Source organism: Lampetra planeri, chromosome 8 (assembly GCF_965212315.1).
Source record: "Lampetra planeri chromosome 8, kcLamPlan1.2.h2, whole genome shotgun sequence".
NCBI classification, from domain to species: Eukaryota; Metazoa; Chordata; class Hyperoartia; order Petromyzontiformes; family Petromyzontidae; genus Lampetra; species Lampetra planeri.
Window position 1 is genome coordinate 11,739,514 of NC_136114.1, and position 21,976 is coordinate 11,761,489.

At 49.6% G+C, this 21,976-nt stretch overlaps 1 protein-coding gene across 1 annotated transcript in view; it reads left to right on the top strand.

Annotated features, from left to right (window-relative positions):
• The window catches only part of LOC144720340 (SH3 and multiple ankyrin repeat domains protein 2-like), a 142,083-nt gene that overhangs the window by 59,198 nt on the left and 60,909 nt on the right, over window positions 1–21,976 (top strand). Inside the window, 3 exon segments of the mRNA XM_078597034.1 lie at window positions 3,766–3,879; window positions 5,712–5,778; window positions 17,385–17,470. Of these exon segments, the coding sequence (XP_078453160.1) occupies window positions 3,766–3,879; window positions 5,712–5,778; window positions 17,385–17,470 (267 nt within the window).

The following is a 21,976-nucleotide window of genomic DNA, read 5'->3' on the forward strand; positions in this document are numbered from 1 at the left end:
GGCACAAGAAAAAAATTGCACATCGCCGGTTCACTCTCAGAACGTTTTTGTCGAGAGCGGGAGTTGATCACGGCTGCCCGTGATGAACCCCCCACCCAGAACAGAAAAAAACAACACGACCTCAACAATAGTGCGTGTGCAGGCGTGTGCGTGCGTGGGTTTGCCGGGTGTGTCGGCGTTTTTGAACGAATCTTTCCCGGGGAATGTGTTCCCGGTTTCCTCCCCAAGAAATGCCATTCCTCGTTTACCATCGCATTGGAAAAGTGACGAGAAAATTTTAAATTAGAATTGAAAAGGCACATATGGGGGTCAAAGCTATTACTACAAACGGCACTCCGAATGCATTACGGACAATTATCATTTAATCTTGGCATATTTTTTGCATTAAATTACAATCATTGCAATTACCCGGCTCCAAATGCCCTATTCATTGCGGCTAATTGGCAGGATTTTTCCCTGCACAGAACCTATTTTGGTTAACAAACCAAGGATGATACAATTATTCTTGATATTTTTTATTTTTATCATTTAAAATAAACAAAAAAGTTTTACACAGATCACTTGAACTCATTAATGCACGTGTGCAAATGATAAACAACCTCTACGTAGTGATAAAAAGGTAACCACAGAGGACCTTTTTTATTTATTGTTGCTCTGCTTAATTGTCACATGGAGCAGGGGCATTGCATTTTACATCAAGCAAAGCCTAAGACCCGAACGGAGCAGTGGCACAGTGCCTTTTTCTTTTGCGCTCTGCACTCTGACCACAGTGACCCTCTCAGCCATGGTGAACACCAGTGGACGAGGTGATACCTAAAACCGGTCTTGGGCTGTGATCGTCCTTGTGAAAGGAGCTGCTTAGCTTCAACGGGCCGTGCCAGCCGAACGATTCCCTGAACCTACAACAACATCAACCCGCACTGACCGGCACTGTGAACCGTGGCCACACAATCCCTGTGACCGTAACAGCATGGGGAGGGCCTTCATCTGGGAGCGGACTCACAAAGGGATGTCGGCTGTTTGTAAGATTGAACCGTAACCTCCGATGAAATGCCGAACTGCCGAGGCAAACATCCGGCGCTTCATGCCCGCTTGTATACGTACACATTACTGCATTGGACAGTACAGTACGTAACGGTCTAAATGCCGGGGAACTGCCTTCATTGGAAACCGGGGTGCAATTTTCCCGTACAAGGTGGGGTGATTCACCGTTCTGTGCCACCAGGACAGATTGTTCCTATTCAGGGTCATGATTTGATTCAATAACATTTTTTGTAAATTGCTGTGAATGGTGGTAGCACCTCTAGTGGCCGCAGTGATAGTGTAAACCGTCATAACATACACGTCCAAGCGGATAAATGTGAATTGTTGCACACGCAATTTGGTTGCTTTTTTCTAAAGTTTTAAGGGTCGACGTTCATCAAAGCAGGGAGCATAGACGTGGGAGTACTGCATAGCAGTACAGCACAACAACGGATGTTGATGCACTGCCCCTCTCTGCTGCTCACCACATCACCCTGCAACCTATAACAAGCTGTAATGCACGGTGACCACACGTGACATCACTGTTCAGGTTCAATTCTGCTTGACTTCTGAGATCTGATGAGATCGGGTGCCATTTGTGGGTGATTTGGTCATAGATAAAATACAATGTAGGATTTAATAAAAAATGTTTGTCTTTTGTAAGGATCGATTTTTCTTGTACATATTTGGATGGGCTTTAAGTCGCTTTGTTTATTATTATTCGCACGCTAAGTACTTCCCCATCGTCCGATTGCCACCAGAATATCGAGCAAAGAAGTAATTAGGATACCAAATAGCCCCTATGGGCAGCAAGAGCCTTGCAGCATGAAACGAAATGGCCCCAAAGGAGCCAACAAAGAGTGACTTCTAATGGCGAAAACCCTATTATATGCCGTAGTGAATCATGTCGCAAATATAAATATATAACTCGACCACTAAATGCAATTCTATTGGCTGCCCTCCTGTCCCAGAATCCATTGGGTGGCCCTTTATGCTGTGCGGACAGGGGCACAGCGACTGTGGGTGTTGTGGGTGTCCATATACGCCCGGGGTGTTTTCGTGTGGCTAAGAGGCAGCCACGGGATGTTGTGCCCATGTATGCAGATATATATATACGAGGTATTTATTGCAAGTCATCAGAGTTGGGCTGTACTGAATCAAGTGCCAAATTTCATTCAAATTTCGATTTAAAGCTTTCGTGACTGCAGGGATTCATCTTCTTGGTTCTTTCGGTAAAGTCACGTAGAAGGGAAATAATAAAAGACGCTGTCTGTCTTTCCGACAGACCTGTTCTTCACCTGAGGACGGCTGCTTGCGTTGTGGCCGAAACGTCGTGAGAATTGTATTTTATTATGTTTTTATTTTATTTTATTATTTCCCTTCTACGTGACTTTACCGAAAGAACCAAGAAGAGAAATTTCATTCAGTTTAGTTTTTGCTTTTCTTTTTTTATTCACTCCTTGCCGTCTGTGGTGACCGCCCTGACACCATCAAACTCGCCACACATGAGAACCTGGCTTTATCTCGGGAGGCAGCCAGGGATTTGAACCTGGCGCCGGGTTCATTGCTTTGGTGCAGTGCACGTGACGTTCACCTCCAGAGACACGGGGGTCCTGCTTTATTTTCCGGTCTTTTTTTTTTATTCGCTCAAGACCGACAACCCCCCAGCTGGGCTTTGCCGATGGCGAGCGCGTCTTTGGACGCGCATTTGAGCCGTTTGTAACGGAATGTTAACAAAGTGGTTTGGGTGTTTTCCATTAAATATTTAAGAGGCTGTAAAAAAAAATCACATCGTGTATGTGCGCGTATCGCGTGTTTCGTTTTTGGGCCTCTCATGCCCTGAGAATGCGAGCACGGTTTTGGGGAAGCATAGGAATTCGGGTTTGATTTAGAAGAATGAACAACTCTGTTTTATTGCTGAGTTAATGGTTCAAGTTATTCAGTCCATAAAAAAAAAACATATAGCCAGCGATACAGCTCATACCGGATTAAGTCATCCCTACTGTTCTGTGGTGGTCGCAACGGATTGTTTGACCATATTTCACTCCACTTGTCATTGGGGGTTGATGAAGGAACCGGCTCAGATATGACCACTGACGCTAGCGGTGGCCGGGAATTGTGAACAGACCACTGGGTTGATAGCGCAAGCACGCTAAGCCATTGCTCCACCATCCTGCCCCAAATTATAACATCAAATCGATGAGTTGTGTAAAGTTAAAGCTGCCATGGGGTGTGCTAAACATTGTGGACCGGTTGTGTTTCGCAATGTTGGTGTCATATTTCCCAAGCAGTCGCGCTATTGCCTCTTATGTATGTATGTTGAACTTCTTTCACACCGTACGTAGCCAACCGTGCTAATTGGAGGTGCAGGGGAAGGACAACGAACGTAACACAAAAACGCGGTCTTAAAGTAATGATAAAATTCCAGAGGTTCCAACCCAGCGTCCATCCAGGTTAACGCTGTAGGTGTATTAACCGTGAATGAACACCGCCTGCTTTGCAGTGGACGTTAAAGATCCCAAGACGCCGTCTGTGCAGGTGTCACGGTCAAAAGTTGCCAAACTTGTAAAAAAATGACAAAATTACTTAATTGGAATTGAACCGCACGGCAACTTCGCCCCCAACTGGAAGAGACGGAATATGAAACACTGCATGTTCCTTGCGTCGCGAACCCCCAAATGTGCGAAATTATTATTATATTATTATTGTTGATTATCATGCGCTTCCCTCTTTCCCTGACAGTGCTTACAGTCGGGGAGGCGGGCATGTGGGAGGGCATCTCTGAAGGCAGGCGAGGGTGGTTCCCGAGCCATTGCGTGCGGGAGGTGCAGCTGAGACAAACACAAGCTGTACATGGTGAGACTCAACCTCTCCTGCTGCTGCTGTTGTTGTCGTCATAATTTCCTCAAATTTTTTTTATCGTGGTTGTGCTGGCGGCGGCGTGTCGCGAGACGAACCATCCGTTGGCATTTCTCGAACAGCAGCGCAACCCTTCGTGTTCGAGAACGGCCCGTGGAAGTGTATGTCACAGATCTACCTCCAAGATTGCTGCTTGAAGTTGACCTCTGGTTCACAAAGTAGAGGGCAGCACTTTTCGCACGCGAGGGCAATGTTTTGACGCATGCCGGTCAAATGAATATTTAACAAGCACAAATTCAGGGCAGAACCACATTTGACGTCATTCTTTTATGTGCACCTATTGGTGGCTATGTGAGACACACAGCTTTAAAAAAAAAACACAACCTCTACTCCCAGTTTTGAGCAATTGACAGAGCCACAGGAAGGCACAACGTGAAACTCTAGGGGACACGGAACGTGCCTTGCCGTTAGGTCCATTGTTGTTTGTGGCTACGGTAGGTCCAACATTTCTGCGGGTTGCAGCAAACAACGTTTCGCACGCCGCGCCAAAACTGTCCTTTTGAATTGTGCCCTCGTATAACCAACCTGTTCCTTGCACTTGACTCCACAACAAGCAAATTAAAAACGGCACTCCAGTAACAGTCAGTGGCGGCACAGAGCTCGCTTTTGCCCAAGTGTGTCTTGGCCGAGTTCATGAACGTTCAGCCAGAGCACTGGTGTGCAGCAGACGTACCTGTCAACCCACACGGTTTGCCCGTATTCTTGTACAGGGAAATTGAGTTTTCAGGTCCATATGGGCGTACGGCCGTTTCAATACGGGCACATTTTTTTTATTTTTGTTTGTGTATCTCCCTTGTGAAGGGACTTTGTAGGATGAACCTTGAGATGTGGAAGAGGCACGGGGTGACGAAAAAGGTCTGAATTGGTCTGTAATAAGGCAGGCAGCACTGATAAGGGGTTAACAGGCATGCAGACACTTTTCAGCTTCGTGTGAATTCTGGACGATTTCCATTTTTTTTCTTCTGTCCAGGCTCCATGCCACTCTGGTTCTGGGCAACCATTCTTTTCTGTTCATCTCCCCCCCTCCCACTGCCTGCAATTTGGCAGCTTTCGTTCTCTCCTGGGCACGGTTGCTGGGACTGGCGGCAGAGCTGCTATCGTAACACGCTTTTAATTCGGCGTTTGCAAACACTGCCAACAATGCCGGCGGACGTGCAGGCAAGCGCGCGAAATCGTGCGCCTGCAATCGTTGAGGCGAGGGAAACGGGGCTCCAAGGTGGGAGAGGGTGGGCAGGAGAGGTGGCAGTTTGAGGCTCAGGGCTGGAGGCTGGAGTACGAGAGACTAGCGGCAAGAGGCCGAGGGGATGTCCAAGTGCGTCGGGAGCCGATGTGGGGGTGAGAAAACGTGCGTGCATGCGTGCTCGCGCTCGCATGAAACGCAAGGGGTGGGGGGGAGGGGACTTGGTGTTTTTACAGACTGCTTCTCGCAAAGCAGTCTGCCCGGTCGCGAGGAGCGCATTCGGTCGCATGTCCCGCCATCGAGCGTCTCCCACGAGGGCAGAGGTTTGTCTTCTCGAGAACTGTCGCGCGCGCGGAAACGTTTGTCTGCTCGGCGCCCGCTGCCGCGCGTGAGACACGTGCAGCAAATCACGGCCAGAGACTCTCGCGCAGCCTGTGGCCCCGATTACCCGGCTCGCGATCGGCAGTGGCACACGGGCTCCCTGCCTTTCCCCCGGGGCAGTGCCCCCGGCTTCCATTTATTATTTACTTGCAAGGAGGTTATCCTCAGATTCGTCTTTCAATTGAAGTGTTTTTTTTTTTCTTTGCAGAAGACAGAACCAAGCGACTGCTGAAACACCACACGGTCAGCTCGTTTGACGGGCTTCGGAAGTCCAGGTGAGTAGAGGTTTCGGCGTTTGTGATTAGGGAGTGACCTTTGTGTGTGGGTTGATGGAGAGGCCCGCCCGTAAATGTTGGCGAAGGTTCGTGGTGTTCCCCGAGTTGGGCGAGCGGAGGCAGCCGACGTGCTCTGCAAACACTTTTGAATATAGCGTCAGGGAGTGTGTTGGGAGTGGCATTGATAGCAGCCCCTGGCATGATAAGAAAACACCGCCCTGATAACTTACAGACTTACAGCAGGGTGGCAGTATGTGTAGTAGGAGCAGAGAAAAGAGCCACCAACACCGTGAAAACGTTTTGCGTTTTTATAATTTTCATTGCGTAAGGCGGTGGATGTTAATGTCAGTGGTGGTGAAGGTATTTCCTTCCTCTTTGATGCACTGTTTGACCTGCTCGCCTGTAAACAAATGTATTCTCGCGCGGAATTTTGTTCGTGTAAAATACGCGTTGGGTGAGAGGATGCCCCCGCACTAATGAACTCCTCCGTGTACCTCATCGTTATTAGTAACGTATTAAAGCGCGTATAAAAGTGAAATCCGTGGAGCTGAGTGGCAACGGTTCTCTAACGTGGGAGGGATAACGATCACCAATTATCACCGGTCGTGGTTTGTTGTTGTGGGGAGAGCTGGGCACTCAAGGGGAGTTTGCACAAAGATTAAAAAAAGACAAAGATCCCCCCTGTAGCCTTTAACAGACTCTTGGGGCAAGTGCTGCCAGAGGGCGCCTATGAACGCCGGCATGGGACGCGAGGGGGTGTGTTGCCAGCACCACGCCCAGTCGTCGTTGTCTCCCCATTTCTGGTGATTAAACACCGCACTCGGTTAGGTTACCCATTTAAGGCTCAGTTAACCTAGGGGAGGCCCAGGACTCGTTCAGATATTCATCACCAATGCTGTACAGGGCGCTAAACCACGCAACTACCGCTCCCCCTAAGAGTTTGCCCACACACGCACACGCGTGCACGTGCGTGTGTGTGTGCTACTCCTGCCCATGGAGTTAATGGTCAGGATTATGATTCAGGCACAGCCGATGCAGGGGGACGGAGCATGAGTGTCGTGGTTAGCGCAATGTGTTACAAACACAAATAACCCGAGTTCGATTCCCACAAACGGCCACCATCAACATCAAAATCTGACCTGGTCCTGGTCTCCTCTAGGTCTACTCAGCCTTAAATAAGTATCAGGTGTGATGTGTATACATCAGCACTAAGAAGACAATGGCAGCCGTGCCGACCACACAAACCGCCTTGTGCGCCATGCTGGCCTTAATAGGTGCTCGCTAAACGAATTTGCCCCAACAGACTATACGGCTAGCTACCTTTGTCTTTTGTCTACCATTCGTGGAGTTAGTGACCGGGATGAAGATTGAGGGCCCCGACCCAATTCAGCACGGCACTGATCTGCATAGCAAGAGGCACCAACAGCGAGGCGGGAAAGGCCCCCAAAGAAAATAAAGTCCGAAGCCAGACAACCCCTCACTACCCCCCCCCCCCATCTCGTTTCATCTCTAGGCTGCAGCGACAGCTTTTTTTGCTGAGTCAAGAGCAGGCTAGTCGTTGCGTAAGTCTTCCCTGCGCTTGATAATCCCCAACGGCTGAGCATACGCGAATGAAAATTTGCATAGCCGCCGCGGTGGCGAGATGTTAACTACCTCGCCCAGTATGCGGGTGGTCAATGGTTTGATCACGACCCTGATGCCTGTATATTTTGAGTTTGCGTGTTCTCCACATGGTTGTGTGGATTTTTCTCCGGCTCCTCCGGTTTTTCCCCTCCACGATTAGAAGCATGCGTTTAGAGTCTTTGGCTGCGATAAATTTGCATGCGATGAGCCACTTCGTCGAGCTATTGTTTGTGATAGCCATGTCGCTTCTGAAAAAGAGCAATATAACTCAGTGTGCCTTACCTGGTAAAATAAATATATCGTAGTAGTAGATGTTTGTGCGTTTTTTTGCGTTTGCGTTTGTCGAAAGCTCCATAATAAATTTGGCCATTTTCTTCCTGGACTCTGATTTGTTCTCTCGCCACTCTCATGCCCCCCCCCCCACCAGCGTTGGATTAGCCTCCAGGTTGTTTGAAGATGAATACTGGGGGGCTCTGAGCAGGGCTGTGCCCATGGACATACTGTGTGTGGGGGGGGGGGGTGCAAATCGGCACTGCTGTTGTGTGAATCCATCTCAATGACTATTGAACAATCTCACAAGCGTGAAACTACGATTATTATTTACAGCCGTTCGTCAATACAAGCACTGGATTGTCAGACCCCTTATCCATGCTGTGTCGGTCTTGATGGTTGTTTGACCGACTGTACTGCTACCAACACTGGTGCTTCGTGCGGGTTGGTGATGGAGAGGTTGGCGGCCCAGAATTGGTTCGGATATTACTTGCCACTGATGTGCAACTGCGCCATCGCTCCACCCGGATGGTGGAACTACTGTGGGTGATCGTCAGCAGTGTCGTAGCTTCGTCGGAATGCCTATGGTAGAACCTCACGAATTTGAGCTGGATAGGAAGCAATGGCGTTTAATGGTTTTTCCCTTCCTGTCATTCTTTGAATTGTCACGATGCAGGATTATGCTTGAAGATGTGTTTGTTTAGTTAATTTGTATTGTCTCTGTAATATATTCTGTCTAGTTGGTTCCATTAGGTTGAACATACATTGTCAAATGCTATAACGAGCTTAAATTGTAAATAATGTCTTTTCTGATACGCAAGATTCCGATGGCTCGTACCGTGAAGCGTAAGACTCGATTTTAATCAATGAATCTTTACGTACTTAATGGGTTAGCTTATTGCCTGTTCTGTATTGTTGATTTAAAAGGCGGCGTTAATGATGATGACGGCGGTGGAGCAATTCACTGCGTGCACTCCGCCACCCAATGGGAGATTCACTGTAGAGCACTTGGCAGAAATTCAATTCACCGCTCAATTTGTTTGTTTGATTATTTATTTATTACGCAGGGCAGTGCCATGCCTACACGGGGGACCGCTGTTTTTTTGTTGTTACATTTTTACTATTCATTTGTGGATCCCTCTCAAGTTATTTGGACCGTACCACAGGCAAGAGCTCACATTCTCAAATCATAAAATGGGAGCCTTCAGTGTACACGAATTGAGAGCAGAAGGCATGCTTGTGTGAAGCGGTCACATTAAGGTGTTGTAATAGGTGACGTTTCGGGCAAGGCTCCCTTCCCTCCCTCCCCTTCACAGCACATAAGGCAGCGCCGTTGGTGAATGTGCCGAGTTTTGTGCTTTGGTTAAACGCTGCATACGTTACCAGGAATCGAACCGTTGACTTCGTGCAACCTGGGGTGTGGGAAAAAAAGGTGTGAATTTCTGAGAAGCCGAGAATACTATGCTGTTGTAGCCCAGAGCATAACTTTTGATCCGCCCCTACTGGGCATCAGTGAACAAGAGCTTCATAGCTCATCGGATTTCTCCAGGATAAATAAAGATTTCGATTCGGACTTGTCCTCCCTCATCTTTTCCTTGCACGCTTAGACTTTGAAACTTTTTCCCGTCACTACTTTCCCCCAGTTTCTTATAAACTGAATCCATTCAACAACTCTGTTAGTTATTTACTGAGTAAGCATGCAACGTTGGGTCAATGTTAACATGTGGTTTCACGTTTACTCGGGATTTGTTGTCGTATCGTCAGAGCTGTCTGATGCTGGATTTGGTATTTTCTTCCATGACATATTTTTCCCATGTTCCTTTATTAATAATTAGACGAATTATTATTGTCAAAGGTAACAATTGGGTTCCTGTAACCTTGTGCACTTTGATAGTGCTCCCTTTTTGCCAGCTTTGCAACTCCCTCTCAATCACCTCCCCCCCCCCCCAGGTTCTTGTATGACCATTTTCTTAGGTTTTTTCGGTAAAGTCACGTAGGTAAAAAATCTAAATGAATAAAAGTAAAATAAAAATAAAATAAAAAATCACGACGTTTCGAAGGCAACACAAGCTTCCGTCTTCAGGTGGAACCGTCACAGCACGCTTGCTGTAATCATCGTTACAGATCCTGTATGACCTGTACCGATTTTCAAGAAGCGAATTCTAATCGTCCGCGCTCTCGTTCCTGCTCTCAGTTGCCGGCGTCGTAGCCCCGGGCAATCGGCGCTCAAATGAATAATGGCCACGAGGCCACCGCGATTAGTTTGGAAAAGTTCTCCGCGACAAACGAACGGAATTATAATTGCGGCACGGCGACGAAGGGGCGTCGCGCGGCGCGACACGCGGCGGCGGCCCGCGGGCCCCTGTTCAGGCCAAGACAGCGCGCGCCCCTCTGGTGCCCGCGATAGCCACAGGAAGCGCATCCGTTAATCGCCACCCACGGAGATCTTGTGCCGTATTTAGCCACGCGGTGCACGCACGATCGCCCATAAATAGCGCGCGGGACGCGCGGGCAAAGGGGAAGGAGGGAGGGAGCGTCGAGGAATACAACAACAAAAGGACAATGTGTACGTGTATTTAAATCCGCCAGCGGGGCAGGGGGTGCGGTGAGAAAGTCGTCATCGGATTGGGTTTGCGTCAGAGGCAGCGATTTGAGCTCCTTCCTGGCTTTGGAATGGAAATGGGTTCCAACTCTGCTGATCTTGTGCTCTTCTGAGGAGGCTGGCATTGGGTGGAGCCGCGGAAGGATGGACCAAAGCCATGCTTCGTGTTTCTTTTAGAGCACGCACGCACAAAATATAAGACGCTCCTTGTATAACGCTCATGATTTTATATTTTTACACGTGTATCGTCATTTTTTTGACTGAATCACTCGGAGAGCGCCCAATCTCGTCACAGTTCAGATGCTCAGCAGGGGTTGAGCAAGGGTAGTGGCTGCATTGGCGACCACCATAAATAACAGGTGTTAAAGGATGTGGGGCTAATTGTGGGCAGCACAGAACAGCACAGATAAGTTAATTGCTGTACTGTACTTCTGTGCTCTCACATCCCAGATGGGGTGATCTGGTGACCAGCTCTCATCCAGCATCAGAGTTACAGAGGGGCTGCACATCCTTATACAAATCATCTCGGCCACACCGATTAATTGAATTGTAGCATATTGAATCATTATTCACGCAGGCATCTTTTTAAGAGCGCCTGTAAGTGAGAGCTTACAGCGCCATCAGGTTATAGCTGCTCTCGGTTGACTGGCAAGGAGCCACTTTTGAAGACAGGCCAGAAATCAGCGCGGCCCAGCAGAGAGCATTGACTCAGAGAGCATAGCGGCCTTAGAGCTGACAAAGATGACACCAATAAACGCCCACAAATATTCCTCGGGCACATAAATATTAAAAAATGTCGATTAAAATAGCGTCTTTTTTGTATTGAAATGAAATGGCGATAGTATTGTTTAAAAAAAAAATATCCAGAATAAAAAAAATAGAACAACCTTCGCAGCCCTTTGCCAATCCACTGCTGGATTAAGGCCACGTCGACCGTGGGAGTTGTTTGACCATACTTCACCTCCCACGGTGGACGGTACAGGTGGGTGGAAGGAAGTTTACTCCAGGGCGCCGATTCAAACGTTCGCCATGGAATCGAGCGCAGCTCAGCGGGCCCACAGCGCGGGACACGCGGCGCTCTCGAGAATCCGCGAGAAAGAAATATTTGAAATCCAGCGGCAATTTTTCGCGTTGTGTCTTTTTTTTATTGGGAGCTCACGGGAAAGCGGGAAAGATAGAGAGGGAATCGGGGACGAGTAACAAGGCGTTTGTTTTCTCCGCGAATGAGACGGAAGGACACCCGAGCATTTTGCAGGCACTGGAGTGAAACGGTTCTCGTGATTGCTTATTCATGCACGTTATGGGGGCCGCACGGTCACGTCATTACTCTGCACCACGCCGTCAGCCGCCGTCAGCCGCTGCTTCCACTCACAGCTGCGCCTGCAGCAGGCACACTGCGTGCATCTCTCCCGCTCTCCCTCCGCCACACACCCACGGCACTCTCCCTCCCTCCCTCCACGACCTCCATCCCTCCCCCCCTCCCTCCACCACAAACCCCACCACCACCCCACACGCCATTAATATGTATCCTTATTAAAAAGCGGAATCATTAAAATAACTCCCACTGCCTCATTTATTTATTAGACGTTCTCTATCCGGGGTAATCCGATTGAGGATAATTTAAAAAAGAACTATTCTTCTTTAAACTTTACCGTGCCATTTTCAGATTAAGGTCGGTCAGGGTGTGTTTATTTATTTAGCAGGTTCATTATTTCGGTGAAGTCTCAAACTGGGCGTGCGTTTATTCCACGCACCTTCTCACAATGTATCGGAGGGTCTTTGTGCTTTTTTAGGTTAAATCTCAGTCCACAAATTTGTACAGGCACACTCGCCGAAACGTTAACTACCTCACCTGGTGCACAGGAGATCGTGGGTTCGATCTCAACCCTGATGCCTGGATATTTTGAGTTTGCATGTCTCTCTACCTGTGGTTGCATGGATTTTTCACCGGGTCCTCTGGTTTTTTCCCTCCAATTTAGAAACACGCGTTCAGAGTATCTGGATGCTATACATGCCCACGTGATGATAAGCCACTTCGCTATCATTTGTGGCCAGCTGGAAAGGAGCTATATTGCTCAGTGGACCTTACCTGGTAAATGAAAAAAAACTTTTATTTTTTTTACTTTACTCAATGCTCGTGTTAAAGAACAACCCTAAAGTGCCCTTGTGATAGTCGTTTTTTCTCTCTCTTCTTTACTTCGTTTTTTTTTCAGTCGTCGTCAGTTTCTTTCACGTGAATTCAATCGTCACGCAATCCGTCGATAACAAAGTTTGCGATCGCGTCAGGCCACAGCAGCTACGGCGGGTGCAGCCTCGTTAGTTTTTGACGAGGAAAAGATGAATTGCGGAAGCATAATTTTGCCTCTAATGAAATGCCTCCGCTCCTCCCATCTGGGCCAAGATTGTTCATCCAAATGCTTATTACCATGAAAATTAAATTAATTTCGCATGTGACTGGAGGTTACACCCTCTGACTTCACTCGATGGTTGGTAAATATTTCCCGGACAGGCCTTGATCACGTGGTGATGATGGAAATAACGACAACAACAACAACCACCATCTCCCCAAGTGGCAGACGGTGGTGGGTGCAAGCGCCGTTTCCCATTTTATAATCCTTAAATATTGACGAGGTGTGGTGGCGCTTCCAATAATTCGGTGACTTGAAGATGGGGTGAGTGCATCACGCATGCGCGGGGACCGGCAGGTTATGGACAAACCGACCTACCATGAATGTAGTGGTGTTTGCAGGAGGGCAGTATAGCAAATTTGCTATTGTCTGACTTCATCAGTGCAGGATATTAGTGCTGTCCTTGTGTGTGTGCTTGGGATGTTCTTGCAGGTGCTCCGGCTACTCTCCATTTACACAGATACGGAATCGGGAAAATTATCCCAAACAGAAACCATTCTGAGAATGAGTCTTAAGAGACTCGGAGAAGCTGGGTGGTTACAAGGGTCAAGGGGCAATGATCCGGCACCACGGAGATGATGAGTTTGAATCCGGTTAGTCATACATCATCAAGCAGAGGCTCTCAAGTGTAGCGAGTTGATGATCTCATCCTGGAACACAAATTAGCTACAATTAAAGCCGATCATATTCAGTTCGTTTTCTCTATACTAAAATTAGCAAAATTCCAGAGCTCAGAGAGTTGAAAAATGTCAAAGTTTTACCACACAAACAAAACATTTCACCACAATAGGATTGTGTGAGAAAGCACGCACTCCATAAGGAGTGAATTTATGAAGGTCAGAAGTAGTTCACTGATCACTCCTTCTGTGGGCCATTTTCTCACCGTGGGGCGATACAAACTGCTCTGTAAGAGACCCAGATGGTCACTCAATCCGGCGACATATCACCAATAGCACGATTGTAATAAAAATTGGAAAGAGGCAAAATAATGAGAACAGAATAATGAAATCGGCGATTAATTTCAATGTAACTGACGAGGGAGCCTGTTGGGACAGGCTGTCAGCAACAGCACGGGGGGGGGGCGAGGCGCTGACACGGATGTTGAGCGAGAGGTGCATAAAGCGGCTAGAGAAATGAAAAAAAAGTAAATAAAAACTAACAACCTCTGCAGGACGCGCCATAAAGAAGACTTACAGTCAGGGGAGATAGTGCAACGGCGATGATTCAGTGGTTATCGTAGCATAGCGAGTGCCCGGCGTTGCCGTTCGGCACGTGGCTACCAGGGCCACTTCCACGATGACATTTTGTCAATCTCCAGCCTCCCCTGGTCGACACGCTCGTTGTATTTTGGTTGTTCTCTCTTGTTCTTGTCGTTTTTTTCCCTCTCAATTGCATCTCGATTGCGCAATCGGCGTCGCACGTCACGAGACAGAGTGCCCGATCGCAGGGCAGCTTTTCGTGTTGGAGAGCGTCTCCGGAGAAGTGGATCTCAAGGAGCTAGCTCTGAGTTCCCTGCTTCGAGCGACCTGCCTGGTCCACGGGCAGAGTAAGAGGGCAGCCCTTCCCCGCTCGCTCTGCATGCGGGAATGTGCTTCGTCACCTTGGCAGCCATTTTAAATCTCAGACATGGAATTTCGCCAAATTAGGGGCGGAACGAAATTGAACACGGGGATTGTTGTGCAACTGCTGGGAACCTTGCTGTGACCATCAACTCACTAGACTTGAGAATGTCGACACGCTCTTGCTCGGATTACGACAATGCCCTTTATTTATCCAGGAAAGCTTCTCTACTGAGTCGAGACATTTCTTTTTTTTTCGCGAGGGGTCCTGCAATGGTTACGTTCTGGCTAATTCAATGTCAATGAGTGTTTGGCTTCGAGTTCGAGAAAACCAGAGTGTCCAGAGAAAGCCCACGTACATGTGAGCGGGCAACATGAAAGCACCACCCAGATCTGTTCAACAATCCACTGCTGTGCAGCCTTCTCGTGCCGACCTCAAAACCCGAGCCCTAGTCTACGGGTCGTATTCCCACGTAGTCACCCCGTCCACGCGCTAACTAGGCCGAACCTTGCTTAGCTACGACGGGATCGGGCACATCCAGGGGTAGTTTGTGCGTAATCTTCGGGTTAACAGCTCGTGTGTTTTTGTTACTGTCACGCAGCCGGAGAACAACACTTTAGTGGCGTGCACGGTTTTCATGAGCATGTAAACTGCTTGTTTTGACATCGTGACGATGTCGTTGTGGCGCATCGTTACATCACCGTGGCATTTACGATGCCATCGAGCCCCCCACATTTAGGGGGCTGGCTTGATGCAAGTAGGCGAGAGCGACAATTGTCGCCATCATTGTCCGAGCATTCCTTCGTCGACCATTTCAACAATCGTCGGCAAATCAGCTCGCAATCGCTTTTGTTTATTTATCTTTAAACCATAGCCACTGCTTGTAGTTCACAGAATTGCAGGTATGGTCAAAATAGCATTGTTATTTTGACCGAGTGTCGGTACATTCTCAATCATTGGCCAACTTTGGTGTTGCCTCTACAGAATTTATGACCAGTTCACCTTTTTGTGTTGTGTCCCCCCCCCCACCTCCCCCATGTCCACCTGCACCCTCCCTTCACATGGACCCCTCCCTTTACCTGGATCGCTCCCTTCACATGGACCCCTCGCTTCACCTCACCTCTCCCTTCGCTGTACCCACCACCCAGCTACCTCGTCACCCCGCTACCTTGTGCCTCATGCAGCCCCCACAAAATCTGCTGTGCAAGACAGTCCGATGCATGGAGATGTCCAATAGACACGCAGGGCTTCGTGCCGCTGAAATAGTCCCAGATATTTCGGGTTTCTTTTTTTAAACTTGGCGAGATTTCAAGAGACCAGGATAGACGTCTCGTTTGCAAGAGTGACATGGGTCACTAAGCATGGCAAATGCGACATAACGAAAAATAATAAAGCACAGCAATGAAGCAAACACAAACTAAATAAATCAGCGTGGATTATATCTCTTGTCGGAGAAAAAAAGCACAAGTATAGAGAGGGGCCGGGCCTCCAGACGGACATGATCCGGCATATTGCTCGCTGACGATGGTGCTACGAAAAGCCTCATCTTTCGTTGATATTTAGTGTAAGAATTTGAAGACATTTGTGAGTAACTGAATTGCTTAAGCAAGGATTGTTTTCATACTTCGTTCTGCATGGACACATTTAGGAGAAAAACGCCACTCGCAATCGACCATTGACCTAACCAGGTGAGAAGTGAGAATCCTTCGAGTAATCAGCTTCTCTCCTCCGAGGGTTGGGCTCACCACAAAAGTTTTGGGGTCGTTATTGTGCGACGTGTGCCATTTGGCACGAAGCTAATGCCTGTTCAGTTTCGTTGCCGGGTAATTTTGAAATTGCTATCCAGCTGCCCGGCAAAAAAAAAAAACATAGATAATCCCGCGATTGAAACATTTCTCCCGCGTAACCGCGGCGTGGCCAAGCGGCGCGGTGGGTAAGCGCTAGCAGTGAATTCACTGCAGTGCCCCGGGTCCACCTGTGTACGGCAGGCTCCGTACCACCTCCGCGTGCCAGCACTGCAGCTGCACGGTGACATCTTTTCCTCGCTTCCAAACCTCTCCCTGGCAACCTCCGTCCGCCCCTCCCCCGCCACCCCCGCTCCTTCTCAAATGCTCATGCTCGCACCCCCATCCAGCATCCCACCGCACCCCATCCTTACCCCCTCGCTGCCTCCCCCCCCCTCCCTCCTCTCTTTTCCAATCTTTGCTTTCTCACTCACATTTGCTGTCTCCCTCTCCCTCACTCTCCCACCACTCCCCCCACCCCACTCTGCTTTTCGCTGCCTGCAGCCTTCATCAGAGCCAGGCTTGAGCTGTAGCGGCGAGCTTCCTTGGTCACGCTGCACAATGTAACGCCAAGCTCCGCGTCCTCTCGCTCGCTCGCTCCCCCCCCCTCTCGCTCGCTCCAAGCGTCCGTCGTCGACACCGTGATGCCGATCGACGCGGCTGGCGGGCGGAGGTGGCGGCGGCGGCAGCGGCGGCGAGCATCCTCCCGCTTTGTCATTCGCGCCACCGCGGCGGCTGCTGCTGCTGCTGCTGCCGCGTCGTCGTCGCCGTAGTGAGAGCGGGGAACGAGGAAGGGAGAAAAAGGAAGAGCGTTGAGAGCGAGAGAGAGACTGAGAGAGAGAGAGAGAGCGGCGGAGCCAGGGACGGGCGTTGGAGAGGAGAGGGGGGGGCAGCGTGCAAACACAATGTCATTTGAGCGGCACCACCACCGCAGTGGCCCGGTGTGCCGGCTCGTGCGAGGCTCGTTGAGCGCGCGCTGCGTCGAAGGCGCCGGGCAGCCGGCTCGCGTCGGCATCGAAGCGTGGCCGCTGCTCTTTGTGGGGGGCCTCCCGGCTGGGCTCGGTCACCGGCTCGACGGTCGCACGCCGGCGTCTCGCTGAAGGGGGCCGGAGGTGTCGCCCCCCACCCCACCCACACCACCCACCCACCCCCCGCCGAGCCGACGCGCAGTGGTGGTGGCGGCGGCGGCGGCGGCGGCGGTAGCGACAGGACGCGTCGTTCCACCGCGTCACAGCACGCGCGCTGCTAATATAGCCGGCCGACCGGCCGGCGTGCGAGCGAGCGAGGGCTGGATGTGTAAAGGGGGGGGCCCTATTGGAGTGCCATGACCAGCTCGCATCAGCAGTCTCTCTCTTGCAGCAGCCAGTGCCCCTTCCCGGAGCGGACCGTCGTTCTGCACAAGAAGGACAACGATGGCTTCGGCTTCGTCCTGCGAGGAGCGAAAGGTACCCGCCGCTGATTTTGGTGAATCCTGGAGAAGGAGGGGGGTGGGAAGGGTCACGGTCAGCAGCGATGATCCCTGAACTCCCCCCCCCCCCGACTCCCATCGCCGCCGTGCCCTTAGACATCGCGGTGTCGTACGGGGGGCGGTGGGTGCGGTGTCGGGGCTACGGGTGGGGTGGTTCGTGAGAGAGAAACCTGTTTGTGAGACCCCCGTCGATAGCCCAAGTTAAGCCTCCGTCAAGGGAGCAGGAAATTACGGCAATGGCAAAAACATTCGCCGCCGCATATCAATGTGCTGCAGCGTTGGTACACCGTCGAATGCTTGTGCTAAACAATTGTTCGCTTCAATCGATGGTACATCGGCTGCATTTGTATCTTGTTCAGCGTAAGCATGCGTTGCCGGTAGCTAGCCAGCCATCACCCCTCCGTTTTATTGACGGCAATTTGTTCCGTGCGGCGTCTGCCATTCCCTTGCATGGGGCATGATGGCAATGATTTGCCGCTTTGCCTCGGAATATAATGGCGAGGTTTAGTGGCTGGAAATCGTTGCAGCGAGCCTACAACATTTTGCGCTTTGACTCAACGGAAGCGGGGTGACCCTGGTGCGCAAAATGTCTCTTGAAACCAAATGCCGTGCGCGAGTAAAATCACGTTGTCATGTGGCTTGAATGAAAATGTATAACCTTGACGTAAATATTTTAAATGTGCTCGTGTCCTGGAAGGTTGAAAAGACAAGGTGTGGGGTGGGGGGGGGGGGGAAGAAATCCGAAACAGACACCGCCGATGTAAAATCAGACATTTTTATTCGACGTCGTGCCTCGTGTATAATTCGTTTGACGGATTTATTTAAAATCACAAGACCTACAAGACGTCGGGGAGTGACTTATTGTACTGTTGCTATCATTATTTCGTCTGCATCGACGTCGGCAGGCACGGCCGATGGTCGTTGCGCAATGACGAACGCGATCTCGCGTTCAACAACGGGTTAGCCCATTGTCGTTCCACTTCTGGATCGAAGGGGGTGCGTGGACATTTGAGTGGGGGGGTGGTTGGTGGTGGTGGTGGATCGAAGGGGGTGCCTGGACGATTGAGTGGGGGGGTGGTTGGCGGTGGTGGTGGATCGAAGAGGGTGCGTGGACGATTGAGTGGGGGGGTGGTTGGCGGTGGTGGTGGATCGAAGGGGGTGCATGGACATTTGAGTGGGGGGGTGGTTGGCGGTGGTGGTGGATCGAAGGGGGTGCCTGGACGATTGAGTGGGGGGGGTGGTTGGTGGTGGTGCTGGGGAGGGTGAGATTTGGGCAACCGCCAGAACTGGTTCCCATAACACTCGGCACTGATGTCGACCACAGCCAGGAATCGAACTTTGGTTGCTGGGTTTATAGCGCAGTGCGCTAACCACTGCACCACCACTCCTGCCGCCCCCTCCCTGCCATATTATACATATCTAGAAACAGCATGTATGGTTCAAATGTTATGCAACATAACCTCTGCCCATACACATCTATACACATTCCCCCCCCCGCCACCGCCACCTATGCAACCGTGTAATCCTTATGTATATCAGTATCATCAAGTTTCAGTCTTAGCCCGATGTTGGCTAAGCCTCGAGGCTTACGGCTCCGCTCGTCTCCGAGGTACAGGTCTGCTGGCTGGGTTTTACCACCGGGGACCAGCACCCATCCTGAAAAGAGCCAATTACAGCTGATGAGGATTGCTGTGTGTGTGTGCTCACCACTCACTTACTCATGCCTTCACATCGCAGACAAGTGAGCTTTATTGCCTGCACAGCGGAGGTGTGTGTTAATTTCACCAACCCCCCCCCCCCAACATTCATTATTGCACATCCGCGTGATTATATTTTATTGTATTTTTTACATATTTTTTTTAGTAAAAAGGTTCGTGTGGGAGGGCAATGGTGGTGCGGGGCACGAGCAAACTCTAAGCAGCAGAAGTTGAATGCCCCAAGTGGTGCAAGGGGTCAAGTATTCAAATCATCACTAACATAGGCACACTAATTAACGTAATGAATTCAATTAATCTTATCTATTTCAAGTCTGCAACAATCCTCTATCCTCTCACCGCATCTCTATTGTTGTCTGCATTTCGCTAATCTCCAGAGGTGTGGACTCGAGTCATGTGACTTGGACTCGAGTCAGACTCGAGTCATGAATTTGATGACTTGCGACTCGACTTGGACTTGCATAACAATGACTTTGTCCCACCTATGAGATGTGGACTCGAGTCATGTGACTTGGACTCGAGTCAGACTCGAGTCATGAATTTGATGACTTGCGACTCGACTTGGACTTGCATAACAATGACTTTGTCCCACCTCTGCTAATCTCACCTTCGTCTTTATATATATTGTAATAGGTTTTTACCCTTTCAACTGGTACAAAAACTGACACTTTTATACAAGGCATCATGTTTGCAATAACCACAACACAAGCAGTCAAAATGCAAACAAAAAGAAACAACTCTGATGATGATAATGATATGCACTGTCCTTGAAGTTGATTGGTCCACACCAGTTTAAAGGGTAAAAACCTACTACTATATTTTGCCACTGGTAAAGGAGGTCTCATAGTTGATATATATTGTCGCTATCTCTTATACATGCCGCACCTCCGATGAGCACGGTTGGCTACGTACGGTGTGAAAGAAGTTCAACATACTGTACGCACATATACAGGCCGTCTGACCTGTGTGGAAGAGTAGGCCAGAAACACCCACTGGAGGGGGTTGTGGGTACATATATATATAGTGGAGGACCCTCCACCAGCAGTGGTGAGAGCCAGCTATTGCAGGGCTGCCCCTTTACTTTTCTAAATCTATTCCGTCGTACATTTGAAAGAGGGCCTCCAAATACAGTGTGGCCAAAAAGCCATGACGTGTCATTCCTTTATTTCCATTTATTTTAACACGAACATTACAGGATGTAATTGCAAGTTCTTTAAGTTCGTATTGCATCTATAATGATTAATATCTATTCTTTTTCGGCCTGTGAGGCCACCTCGAATCCGTCGTTAACAAAACTCGACCAAGAGCCCTCGACGAATCGAGATGAAACATAACTGATGCACGCTCAACGACTACACCCGTAGACTTCAAAAACAAAAAGTCGTAGGATGTATTTCAGAAGGGAATACCGTGCTTCACGCATTCACGGCGAACGAGAATCGGGTTTTGACCATTTGTTGAAGCAAATGAAATAACCCCATGCGCTTTGTTCAAATTAATAGAATAGCCCAAATGTGTCCTGACTTTTGGGCCAACCCTGTATAATTCATGCTCGGGGCGAGCACCACCACCGGGAGGGCGAGTGTCCAAACCAAGGGCTTCATTGCACAGAACACAGATATCCCCCCCACCCACCCACCAACCCACTCGCCCCCTGCCAGCAAGCTGCCTCTTGTGATCCACACGCACAGAGCAGCATTGAGCTCCACATCACAAACGCACAAAACCTTGGACGTCCTCCGCCACTGCCGCCACCACCGCAGCAGCAGCAGCAGCAGCAGGGATTTTGTGAATTGATTATTTTGTTGCAAGGCTTATGGCTGCTGTCTCAGCCATTGCAATTGACTCATCCACAAACCTCTGGGACTTCTACTACTACTACTACTGTTGGTGCTGGCGGTAATGTTGCTAAATGCGGCTGCAGGATTATTACATGAATGGGTGCAAGCTAATTTCCTCGCGTCAAACGAATTCGTGTGGAGGGTGTTCGTTTATGGAGGTCGTCACGAGAATGGGAGGGGGTGGGGGTGATGGGGAAATAAGCGGCTTGCAAGGATGTAAGTTTAATTTTGCGTAAATTGGCATGCGGTACAAACGTCGCGTATTCGACTGTCACACATCCGCCTTGAACAATTAATCGCCCACACCCAGTGAGTGCAGTGTGTGTGCGCGGTTTAATTGTCATTTTCTCTACGTTTTTCGCAAATACTGTACGACCTTTCATACGTGCAGTACGGTAATGTGCTCTGAACCTCGTGCACACTCATGTGCATATTGCGGTCCATTTCCCTAGATATTATTGACGTTCGCATATCTGACCTTTCACTTATCCGCCAATACCTCAGTCCCCAGATAGCTGGAGATGCGACGTTGTACTCTGTTTATATTATATTTTTTTCCTTTACCTTCATGTTAAGCTCATGAAAAAAAAAACCCAAAGTGGGGGGAAACTTGCTGCTGCGGAGCATAATATGGCGCTGCTCACCGGTGACCTACATACGAGACGGGTGGTGATCGTGTAACCGCCTCCTCCTCAACGTGCCGTGGATTCGGAGAAAAGAAAATAAACTCAGACTTTGAGACGGCGCTTCTGAATAAACGGCGCCGATGACCTTCAAATGAAAGGGACCTCGTGTGTTTTACTTTCTCATTTGGTGAGCCCCAGCCTCCTGCTCACTCGCCGGTACTCTCTGGCATGTCGAAAAACATCGCAGCGGAAACGTTCAGGATTGCCGCGGTGTCCTTGGCCACCGCCGGAACTTCGCTGG